We start from the raw sequence: 12,895 nt of genomic DNA, 5'->3' as shown, positions 1-12,895 counted from the left end.
ACAATCATTATCTCTATTTCTTGAGAAGCATTGAAGGGATCAGCTTGTGTATGCATATTTATGTTAACTTCGGTCCCTGGTTTTGTCCTTCTGATTTCAGGACTGATAAGAAAAACGAAATAGTCAACTATCTTAGATTGTTCGTGGAGATGCTGTGTGGTAAAGGTGTCTGGCAGTCACTAGCTCACCTCTTCAAGGTCGCAAGTTTGAGGCCAACATGGAGCAGTCACCATGTACTGGCTGCAGGTCTAGATTTTATTTCCAGAAACATTCCTCCACCACCCAAACCTGGTATGTCCTTAAATGACACTGGCTGGCATTAGGGTGTGCTTACACCTGTTTGGATTGTTCGTCCGAGAAACTTTGGGAAAAAGTTTTGCATCAATGTAGGCATGGTTATATTTGTATTGGTTTTAGTGTTTTTAATCACAATGATAATGAGTGTGATACTATAATGTTAATTCTATCAAGGAAATATTTGTTTTTATTAAAAATTTTGAACCATTTCCACTGTTAAACATACTGTTTTAATGTGAAGAGATGCATCGTATTTGTCATATGCTGAACTATGTTTTACTGAGGAGGTTATAGGATGACACACTACTTCTATATTCGTTACATTAGTGCTCACCAATTTGCCTAATATGGTGGAGATAATACCAAAGGTACTAGGCATGAGAAACATTTCAACAATTTTAAAAAGTAGGGTTTTGATAAAACGGTACATAATTAATTGCTTAACATGATTTGTTCCAAGGTATATAGATTTTTTTGTCGCTATTATCAGTTGCTATTGATTATGAATAATGTTTTTTCACAAGTTGATATATTGTGAGCAAATATTGTCCTGTATAATTTGAAATTGTATATTTTTATCATGCTTGAATTTTCTGCTTTCCTAATATTTATCAATTAATAGAGGTGACAGATTTTGAAAAAGAAAAACAATCAAAACATTGATTGAACTTTTATCATTGTGAACTATTTAATATATCACACTATGCTTATACATTGTATCGATTAACATGAGTATTATACAAGACTTGGTCATTCCCATGGAGATGAGTCTTTAAACTTTGTTTTTGTTTCATCAGTTACTTTGGTATCAGTGTTGGGGATTTTTAATTGTATGTGATATTTTGTACTTTTTTTTAACTGCAAATCTCCCCATGTTTATAATTAGTGTCTAGTTAAGTTGTAGTTTGTCAATTAATGGATGACATTCCTTATAAGCATTGGGAGATCATAATTTATGAGAAACATCCTAATCAACATTAATTCTTGTAGCTATGGGTAGTTTTTATTGTACTATAAATTTAATTATCTGTAAATGTTGCAAACCAGACTATGACATGGTACTTCATACGAACTAAACTACATTCTAATCCCTTTGTATTTTGTACCTGTTATATAATGTAGATAGAGATAATGCACAATGTTATAATACCCAGCAGTAGTTATTGTTCATTTCATGATTGTATCTATGATGATATTTTATGCCTGTCTTTCAAATTTGACTCTTTGCTTAATGAATATTTCTAGCAATTTGATTCTAAATTCATAAAATCATTTCTATCATCACTCATATGAGAATAAGTATGAAGATAATTTTAACAATGAATTGTTTTGATTCAAAGACTCCCCAGTATGATTGATAACAGCACTTGAGTTCTCAAGAGCAAATCCAGAATCTTACTACTTTGATTTGGTGATTTAGGGCATGTTGTAACTCAGGTTGAGAATCAATCAGTTTACCCCACCCTCAGGCCATTCTTTTCTTGACTTGTTAAGCAACATTATGATGTAATTGATAGTAACAGTAATAACGTTACTACCTGTAGGGATCACGTCACTAAATAATGCAATTAATACCCATTTAGTAATGGGTTTAGTAATGTTACAAATCTATCAAAGTCTTTTTGTGATATCGGTATCTACCATTCTGTCTATCAGTTATGTCATAATGTTGTTACCAAGTCATTAAAACAATCACCTGAAGATGGCCACTAGGGCGTTAAAGCTTTAGCTAAATTTTATGTTGATTTTATCTTTTAAAATAACTTACCAATGCACAATTTATTTACAAATGATATGTATGTTATTCGGACTTAGATGAAACTTTCAACATTGTATTGCTGTCAAGTGAGAGGAGAAAAACTGTGTGGGTGTGGTATTGTGTGTGGGGGGGAGGGGGGGTGTCCCTGTGTCTTTGTTGTTTCTGTTTTAATCTGTTTGTAATACAATTACAAAATATAGTTCTTATGCTTATGGCTTTCTAATTCTAATTGTTTTGAATTTTAATAGCATGTTAAGACAATCTAAAAGATGAAAAAAGAAAATGATTGTAAACATACAAACTGGCAGGTTTGAAACAAAATAATTTTTTGGAAGAATAGTTCCCTGATTATTAGAGAACTGATACACCCTGATTGGCCTATCCTATCTGATCCAATTGATGAAATTGAATTAAATAAGTGGAAAAAAGTACTTTCTCATTTAGCAAACCAAAACTCTTTCTGAGGTAAATTCTAGTATGATACATTATTGACTGGAAACATCTGCAAGATCCAAATAGTTTAGAAATATGTTGAACAACTCTGTAAACAAAATGGGAAATACAAATTTGGAGAACATCCATATTCTAACTTTTCGAATTAGACTATTTAAGATAACTGTTTGGATGGCAGTATAACTTACTGATGCTTAATTTAGTACCCAAACATATACAGAGTGATTTCCCTTTGTTTATCATCTTGAATTATCCAAGGGCAATTTTACCATATTTGTCTATGTCATGTCTTTGACATAGCTGATTTGTGATATCCAGATTTAGTCAATATCCTTACTGAGCATGTGCCACAGATCTGTTCACTGTCTTTATATTTGAAATATAAGACATTGGATATTATGATAGTAACAACACAAAATATTATGTAAATGTTTTGACAAATTATAGCCAGATACTCATACTGTCTGTGTTGACAAAAACCAGAATATAGATGTTGTTAATTAACCTGTTCATGCTATTGTACGTGTAATATATCCTGCCTGTGAAAATGTGCCTGTCATTGTAGTAAAATGTTTGTAATTAAAGAGAATGATTGTTTTATATGAGTGATCACCATTACAGATATCAGATATTGTGTTTGCTGTTTGATGGTGTGTAATCAGACTTTTTTGTAGATGTTTGTAGTGTGTGTGGTGTTGTCAGTGATTCTGCAATAAATCAGAATTCTCAAACAGTTCTTAGTGTATCATTTCGCTCCAGTTGTAAAGCAAGATTTTTTCTGTTACAATATATTGACAAATATCTCCAGGAAACCATCTTTACGTGTCTGTCTGAGAAGTATAAAATTGACTTTATCATTCTATAACATCAGTGTAGACAGCTTTACACATACATGTAAACCCATAAAGCATCACACTCCACAGATGTTCATGGGAAGGTATTTACATGCTATATATAGAATCAAATTGAGAAATCAAAGTAAGAAAAGACTGATATGTTAGTGTTAATATGGTGGGCATGTACATCTTTGTTCAAATAATGCCAGGCTGTCAAATGAGAACAAAAGTCAACAGTGTGACAACAAAAATAGTTATATGTTAAGGTCAACATGAAAATTAGTTAAAACGTACCATTCTTGCATGCATGTAAACTAAAATTCCATAAAAAGATGTCTTCGTAATTTTTTTCTTCTTCAAGGACGATTTGGGCATGCACATATCACAAACATCTATGTTTGCATGGTCGCTGAAGCTATTGCATCATACTTGAATCTGCATGTTTTTTGCCATCAAGATTAATCAACTCGGCTTTCTTTGTATCCGCTCCCTCCATACTCCAGGGATCATGATCACTCTCGCTCTCTACACCCCTGGAAAAGTACATGGCTAAATAGAAGGCATATAGAAGTATTTTGATTGGTCTAAAGTGGGCTTCAGGAGAGGAAAAAAATGACCAATCACAAACTGATACACTCCTTTGAAGATTATTACGGAGCAAGACTCAACGACAAAACAATTACAACATATCGTTATTCAAACACGTGACTCGCTTGATGTACATCAAATTATCAATATAGTCTTATCGTCTTTTCCATAAGGTGTTGCACATGAAACCTTCAATGTTTCCATGAAGTGTTCCAGGGGAAGTGTTGGGGTACCGAGGATGAGGTGCTTTATATTAAAGATAGTTTATGACATGGTGTGAAGGGCTTTGACGATAGTTTATGACATGGTGTGAAGGGCTTTGACGATAGTTTATGACATGGTGTGAAGGGCTTTGACGATAGTTTATGACATGGTGTGAAGGGCTTTGACTATCCACGATTTTTTATGGTTTATGACATGGTGTGAAGGGCTTTATTTTATCTGGTTGAAGGGCTTATAGTTTATGACATGGTGTGAAGGGCTTTGACGATAGTTTATGACATGGTGTGAAGGGCTTTGACGATAGTTTATGACATGGTGTGAAGGGCTTTGACTATCCACGATTTTTTATGGTTTATTTTCTGATTTATTTATCTTTCTTTTTTTTCCGTTGCGATCGATCAACATCAACAAAAACTGCGGTAGATAGTCAGAACTCTTCGGACTATCTACAACATTGAAAGTAAGTCATTTGTCACAAGTTCTGTTAGATTTAAAACAAAAAGTAATGAATCGATTGCGATATAGGATGAACACATATGTTATTTAAACCAACTTTAGAATTCCCGGACTTCCGACTTTCAGGTCCGAAGTACCACTGACACTGGTCAGGTTGAAAGCACATCTGAAATCATGCTGCTGATATAGTCGGGACTCTTGGCATTTTAGGACTTAAATAGGAGAAAATTGGTAAACAAACTTGGTCATCTTACATCACCCTTGATAGAAATTATATATTTCATAGGATAAATTTTGTCACGTGACGATCGTCAAGTTTGTCAAGACCGCAGCTCGACGTTATGTAAACGAAAGTGTGGTTGCCAACATGAAATGTTACTGTCAATTATAATCAAACTGGTATGTTGATATTTATAAGTGATCGAGATACTACATTTGGGGTTAAAATAAAATGATTTTTATTAATAAATTTCATGTTAGCAATGACGTTAAATGAAATTATATGAATTAAACATCTACTGGATTTCCCCTTTTTCATGATGTCGGGAAAGTTGCTCGGTGAAATAAAAGTGATATTTGGTTAGTGTTTCGCCCGCCCCTATAAGTCTGTCTGATCTATATTTTTTTAAAGAAAGATGATAAATAAACTAATTAATAGAAGTAGATAGTTTGGCGACATAGATGGCAATATGGCCGTCAACGCCATCATGTGGTACTGATATTCGTCACTTCGCCAATCTGACATCATATGGCAGTTGAATACCGTTGCAAACATATCGTTTTTTTTTTTTATCTGGATAAAAACTTTGAGATTTATATAATGGAATTTTCTTGTAGAAATAGACTACAATAACGGGATTTCTCTAAGTTTTAAATTTAATACAATGATGAAGAGTGTTTACTGGATTCCAATTTGAAAGTTGGTCGCTTACAACTGGTTATCTCTAATCAGCCATTGACCAACCGGGGTCTTATTTATAAGGCAACTCGGTGAATACAGGTAAATGGTCTGTTTTTCTGTGACTTATACTTTTGATGATAGACAGGAAGATTCTGTAAGAAAGAATCCAACACGTAATCATATACACGTAAGACATGTAGTAAATGTCCGTGCAGTACAGATATACATTTACATAAAAGTCGTATTCATTACACGTCTATTTCTAATTCTTGAGAAAATAACCTTGAAATATGAGAATTTTGTCAAAAAAACATAATAATCTTTGTGACTCTGGTCTTTAAGTATTGCTTAAGAGCATTCATGATTATCAATGGGTTATCATTGTAGATTAACGGGGCAAACACACAAATACGCCATTATGATTAATATAATGGCATTGCACGCTTTAAGTATTCCATTCTCCTCTTAATGTAGTAGGGTGAATCTGATATGTGTCACAAGTAGAATCTGGCGATATTAATTTCCTATATAATGTTTTAAGTGATATAGACACCAACAATGTAACTTGATACAGTTATAAGGGAGAAATACAAAACTGATTCCTACTTATTATATATACATTCCAATGTGTGTTTAGTATGGGTCCAATGAGAATCCAGGTTGCATGGGATCAAATGGTTAACCAATGACATATATTGGGCTCCCTGTAAATTATTGTTCAACACTACTACTAAGCAATGAGAATGTATAATACAATGTTATTAAAAGTACCAATTTGTACATTAAACATCAATACGTCACGATGTCGTCATAATATCGACCCAGAGACATACACGTGTGAGGTTCTTTAGTCACATGACATCTGAAATGTTTGTATCTCTAGGTTTTAGACTTTCGGATACATTAATAAAATATTAGAATACAAGTTAACCAACTTGATAAGGTCTAGATATTATAGGTTCATTCTTCAGCGGTATATCTATTTATTTACAATGACACGTCATCTTACCATTTATTCAAGGATCAATGTCGGTCCAAATTTTATATCAATAATATTAGAGATCTTATAAATTACATAATCTATATTATTTAGAAATTGCACTCATTATATATGATAAGTTTATGAAGAAATTGCACCAGTTATATAAGTTATTTCATTTAGAAATTGTGAAGCATAAAATGCCATTTCTAAAAACAAATATCAAAATTATTAAATTAGTAAGATGTTATATTTTGTATTTAGCAAAATATGAATATGATTTATATCAAAAACCTTATCGTCATTAAGCCCAAAGGCTACAGACAGATTAAGTGTTTTCATAGTAGAAATAAATGTTTTCTTAGGTAAATATGTCAAGTAACCAGGTATAAACGGTACCAATATTATATCATTAGATCCTATATGTTTGACAGGTTACACGTGTTTGGTCTGGTTATCTTGATCATTCATTCTTTTATGGATCACTCATCCTTGTTAGTAATGGTAATTAAACCCTTTCTGTATCTTGATGCTGAGCCAAATCCCTGCTACATACCGCAGAACACTCTCTGTACGTATCACACTACCACCGATAAACAAGAACACTACACTTGTGAACTTAATCCTCCTGTCATACAATCATCATACTGCAACAACTGCACTAGTTATGTAAGACACTTATTTAGAAATTTCACTAGTCAATAAATATCAGACATTTATTTAGAAATTTCGCTAGTCAGTATGTATCAGGTATTTATTTAGAAATTTCAATAGTCAATATGTATCAGATATTTATTTAGAAATTTCGCTAGTCAATAAATATCAGATATTTATTTATAAATTGCACTAGTTATATATGATAACACTGATAATACAGGCGATGAATCAGTTTATATTACACTAATACTAGTTGTACATACACTGATAATACAGGCGATGGGTCAGTTTATATTACAGTAATACTAGTTGTACATACACTGATAATACAGGCGATGGGTCAGTTTATATTACAGTAATACAAGTTGTACATACATTGATAATACAGGCGATGAGTCAGTTTATATTACAGTAATACAAGTTGTACATGCACTGATAATATAGGCGATGGGTCAATTTATATTACAGTAATACAAGTTGTACATACATTGATAATACAGGCGATGGGTCAGTTTATATTACAGTAATACAAGTTGTCCTCTCTTATGATAGCTTTTTTATCTGTATAGCAGTGATTTATTGAATAATGTTCAATCATTAATCAGACAACTATTAATAGATTCTGTGATAAATGTTCAACATTGTTTCGATAACATTTGTTCGCTCACCTGGTCCGAAACTAATTCTTCTAAATACCTAATGGATCAAATGTCTTGATATTTGGCTTATATGTTCCTATGATGAAGCCCAACAAATTTTGCAAAAATAAATGACTCTGACTTATATTCTAGGTCATAAGGGACAACTTTGTTAAAACATTTAAACAACTGCTTTTCATAAATTAAATGGTCTAGAGGTATGATATTTGGCTGGTATGTTCCTAGATGGAAGCCCGACAAGGTTTGCTAAAAGAAATTATTTTGACTACATGTTATTCAAGGTCACAGAGGTGAAATTTGTTAAAACCTGTAAATGACTTCTTCTCATGAACTAAAAGGCTTAGAGACATGATATTTGATTGGTATATATATACAAGATGTGCACTGAAGGCCCTTTGGGCCTCTTGTTAACTTTGTATACGTTTTATTATTACGAAACTGCCGTTTTTCTTGGTTTTTGATATTGATTGTCATGTAATCATGTATTTGTTAATTTCAATAGATTTTGTTTTACTGATTTCTTGTAATGATGTTACGGTTGTTATTTTCAGGATGTATGCCGTGAAAAGTTCAAAAGAACCATCATTCCAGCGGTACAAGATGGTAGGAACCATCTGGGTGTTGTTTGAAATATATTCATATATGAAAATTGCTCTAGTCGGCTAAAATTTTTATATTTCAATATTTATCTCATAATGCTTATTTACATAATTATTTGTATGATATGTGCTTGATTCACTGACAAGAATTAAATCAATGTATTGTTAATTATATGTTAGTTATTCAAGTCTATAGTGTCATGGACACGTATTATCATCTTCATAACATTGTAATTACGCGGCACATATTGGATATGAACACATTTCGACAAACGTTTGTAGGAAACAAGTTTATACTATAGTTTGATCCTATCTTTGAAATTTAATTCTTTATATCTATCGGTGTTCAGTATTTGACAGAGCACTATAACACGTGCCAAAAATGATTTGGGTCCAAAGGAGAATGTAAGAAATGGCGCTCCGAGGACAAGAGATACTAGGTAATATTGTTAAAGGGGTCCATCTTGTCGACATCTAATGAATGAACTGTCAGCAAAATGTGCATGTTGTGGCCGATAGAAGGAGATTTAGAAGGGGGGACAGTGGGATTCAGCTGAAAAGCGTGCCTAAAATGATCATTTTAAATTCTCTGACCACGAGGTGTTATTTTTGTGACGAATCTGAAATCGAATAGGGCCACTATCTTGAAAAAATTATGTTAAACTTCTTCTCTTCACGAGTTCCACTGGTGCCTCTGAACTGAAAAGTGGTGTGGTGGGGATGTTAAAGAAGGAAACTTGAGAAAGTGTTGTCATTTTTCAGCTTTTTCGTCAAAAGTTCAATATGTCTGTAACATGATTCCGCAATCCGGATGGCCTTTTCCCACCACTATTGCTGTTATGTCATATACAGGTTTTGATAGTGAGATGACCATTAAGGTTTATGGACCTTTTCATTTAACGTTGATAATCCATTGAGTAAAGGCTCATCTCCCATTGGGGTTGTGAAAAGGCGTACATGTTACAAACATAATATGCCAAATGGTTACATGGTTTATAAAGGACTAGCTATATTAAAATTAAATAATATGTTTTATGCGTAGATAATTGATAACAAAAACATAATTAAGAGAACATGTAAATACATTGACTCGTTATCATTATATACATTTAACTAATACACGCATGGTCTTATTCTTGTGTTTTTTCATGAGTCTCCGTGTGAATTTTTCTTTTGTTCATACCTTGCCCTAGTTTTAAGGGATTTGAGTTTGGATCATGACTATGCTAACATGGTAGCATTTTCTGTTTCTTGAGTACCCACCCCACATGTATCATTCTTCTTTTGAGACAGATTTATATCTGCTAGTCAGTGCAAGGTTGAGTAGTTTCATAATCACTGTAACCCTTACAAATAAAAGATGAACAAATAGCATCGAAGGAAATGAAAATTTATTGTGTTTTTTTTTTAAGATTAAAAGCCTATTTCTATGACCCCGGTGAAATTCATCACAGTCCATCACCCTATGAAATAGAACTGTCTGTACTTATATATCATGTGACATGCAGTTTTGTTATTGGAAGATTTCGTACTTCCTTTTTAACCTTATATATGTACATATATGTATTTATGTAAAGCATGTTTTCCCTGCATTCATTTAGATATTTCTAACTCATCATAATAATGATGTAATGTAATTACAAGTTCATAGTTTATATCAGAGGACAACATCCTTGGAGGTTACATTAATTAATCAATAATTTTCATTAGTTCACGTTTACATTCATAACTTTGTTTGATTTGTCTTACAGACCTTGGTTAAATATATCCCTTAACAATGATTGTCTTTGTAAAAGTCATACCTCCCAGCTTCTAGTTTAACGAAAAGTATATATAACCTTTGGCGTGCTTCTAGTTTTCACAGAGAATGCAGTGAACCGCGTATATTTGTAGATATATAAGATATGTATATGATTAACTTCTTGACTGATACTTAGATAAAAGATGTATATGTGACCTTTCATTACAGATACTACATATTCCATTATATTTGAATCCACAATGATATGGTTTTAGCTTCTTCAGTGGATTGCACAGCTTTGTGTAGGTATGGTGATACTTACCTGACTAATTGTAGAGGCGTCACGTATTAAATTAACGATCCGAACACTGTTTAAGATACAGTCTGTTGTTATCATGCTCAACATGTCTAAACTAATGTTTTTAATGATGCAATTATTGAGATTTATATTGATGTAAAAAGGGACAGCATACAAACAGGTTCTATGACTGTGAAACAGATTATATCAACTAAAAATTTGAAAGAAAAAAAAATAAATTTTATATATAGGTTCTCATTGGTCCCTAGTTGTGCCAGTTTGATTTTGGATCTGATCAGGGGGAAAAACAAAAATTGGCCAACAGACGCCTGTCTCGGATTTTGACTTTGAAAGTTTGTTATCGCTCTTTATTGAGAACTAGATCTTTCTCAAATATCATTGTATATTTTCCTTGATACCTAGTTGTTTGATTTTGCAGATAGCATAATGAATTGTGTAAGTATATATATGTATATACCATCAGAGTGACCGTAGAGTAAATTAAAATTACATGAGTTGTATGTTTGTTCTTTGTTACTAGACCAGAAAATCACAACGTGGGTATCGTCTTATTAAACTGACTAAGGACACTTATGTAAATCTTATATGCTGATATGTTCTACCTGTAAACATGCCATTTCTTTTCAAAAACAACTTAGTTTGTATATAGTTTCTTCTTTCTAAAATACTTAAATTGATATTAAAAATTATTAAGTTATATATATATATATATATATATATATATATATATATATATATATATATATCAATGATGCTTTAAAATAACTAATCACCGATCATTGGATTTTTTAAATTCTCAAAATTGTCGATGTAGACAATATGATATTATAAATACAAAAGTGATTGGTTAATATGAAAATATTTCAAGGAATTTCTAGTTAACTGTACAATGTACGAACAAGGTTGCAGTACAGATTAATTTCATTTTCAAACATGCCACTGAACTACTCAACTACTCGACTGTTATGTTGTATGAGTGAATAATGGAATGATTATAATGATTTTCTTAGAACGATTATTTCGTATTTGCTAAAATGTTTTGTAATTTTTAAAAAGATTTTTTTATAGAATCGTGTAAAGAGTTCACATTGTTTTGCACTTAAACATTTAATTTATATTTTATCTATATTGACATATCTTATTTTGTATTCATATAATTTATGTATTCCAGTACATTTTTTAATATCTATATTACTATTGCAACATGTCTAGAACTTCATCCAATTTACACATGATTATGGTGTTTTCTGAATTCACGTCTTTGATACGAACTTATGTGTATCTAGTTGAAACCTCATGGAATGATTGTAAATTAATGTCGACGACTTGTAGGTTATGTTTTGACTATATAATTGGAATGGAGATATCTAAAATATATAAAGATGGCAACATTGAAGACTGACATGAATAGCCATATGATAAAAGGAATATCAAAGGAGATATGAAGATCAGAAGACCGAAATTTCTTAGTTTAAACATTTTGTTCTTGTTTTGAGTTTTAAAAGGTTTGATTTTAGTAATGTTGAAAAAGTCAAAATGTTGCTCTATTTCTTTTTTCATTACAGGCATCATAATATATTGAAAATGAAATTTTCATTGATTCCCTTTATTTTTGTTCTAGGTTAGAGGTAATCTTTATCAGCAACATGTTTCCAATTTCATTGAAATGAAGTAGACTAATTCTGAGATGATAAAAAAAGAAATGTTAAAAAGCTGAATTTTCATTCGATTATATAGGATCTAAATTGCAAAGCAACAGAATAATGAGATTTTGAAAAAAAAAAGTTGTAATCTAATACTTGAAAATATTCTAAAACTTCAATTTTCTGAGTTGTTTCTGCTTTATTTTCGCTGATTTTCGGTAATGATGTTTTATTTTCAACAGTAAAATATTCAATAACTTGCGATGAAATGAATGATTAGAAAGTCACGACTCACTAAGAGTTTACATTATCCACTAAAGTTGATAACAAGATAGTTAATACCGAAAATCAGCGGGAAATGTGTGACCAACATTCAGCTTTTTTGTTTATACCATTTATGTTTCCCTAAACATACTTCCCATTTTAATCAGGATTATTAAATGTATCGTGTATTTTGTTTGTATATCCAGTATAATTTGATAATAAAACCAACACTTCCTATTAATGTTTTGACTTCTTATATCACAGAATCTGAAACTATAAATATAAAGGTGTGACTGTCGAACGATTATGATCTCATGTCATAGAAGGTCAAAGGCTATTCATTCCAACAAAACAAAAAGTTTCCCTTAATTACTTTATAAATTATCCCTTTAGTCCGTTAAAGGTCATAATCGCTAAAGAAAATGTTAATTTTCCAATAGAATTGAACAAAGTATTTTTTTTATTGAATACTGTATTCCACTTATCCCCTATCATCACGTCTTCTCTGGGTTTACACTTATC

General features: G+C 31.7%; 1 protein-coding gene across 4 annotated transcripts in view; it reads left to right on the top strand.

The window, feature by feature from the left end:
- The window catches only part of LOC132543320 (uncharacterized), a 36,643-nt gene extending 24,033 nt beyond the window's left edge, over nucleotides 1–12,610 (top strand). For 3 of the 4 annotated variants that reach the window (XM_060206834.1, XM_060206827.1, XM_060206812.1), the window contains one exon: nucleotides 101–915. In XM_060206834.1, the coding sequence (XP_060062817.1) occupies nucleotides 101–123 (23 nt within the window). In that variant the 3' untranslated portion in view covers nucleotides 124–915. Of the gene's footprint in view, nucleotides 1–100; nucleotides 916–8,358 lie in introns of those variants that run through there. The other variant, XM_060206819.1, reaches the window with a different exon arrangement.
- Nucleotides 12,611–12,895: the final 285 nt, after the last annotated feature.

This window comes from Ylistrum balloti, unplaced genomic scaffold, assembly GCF_031769215.1.
Source record: "Ylistrum balloti isolate Yb309-2 unplaced genomic scaffold, AGI_CSIRO_Ybal_v1 Utg369580, whole genome shotgun sequence".
In the NCBI taxonomy this organism is placed as follows: domain Eukaryota; kingdom Metazoa; phylum Mollusca; class Bivalvia; order Pectinida; family Pectinidae; genus Ylistrum; species Ylistrum balloti.
Note: the sequence above shows the minus strand (reverse complement) of the source record. Positions and strands in the feature narration are given on the sequence as shown.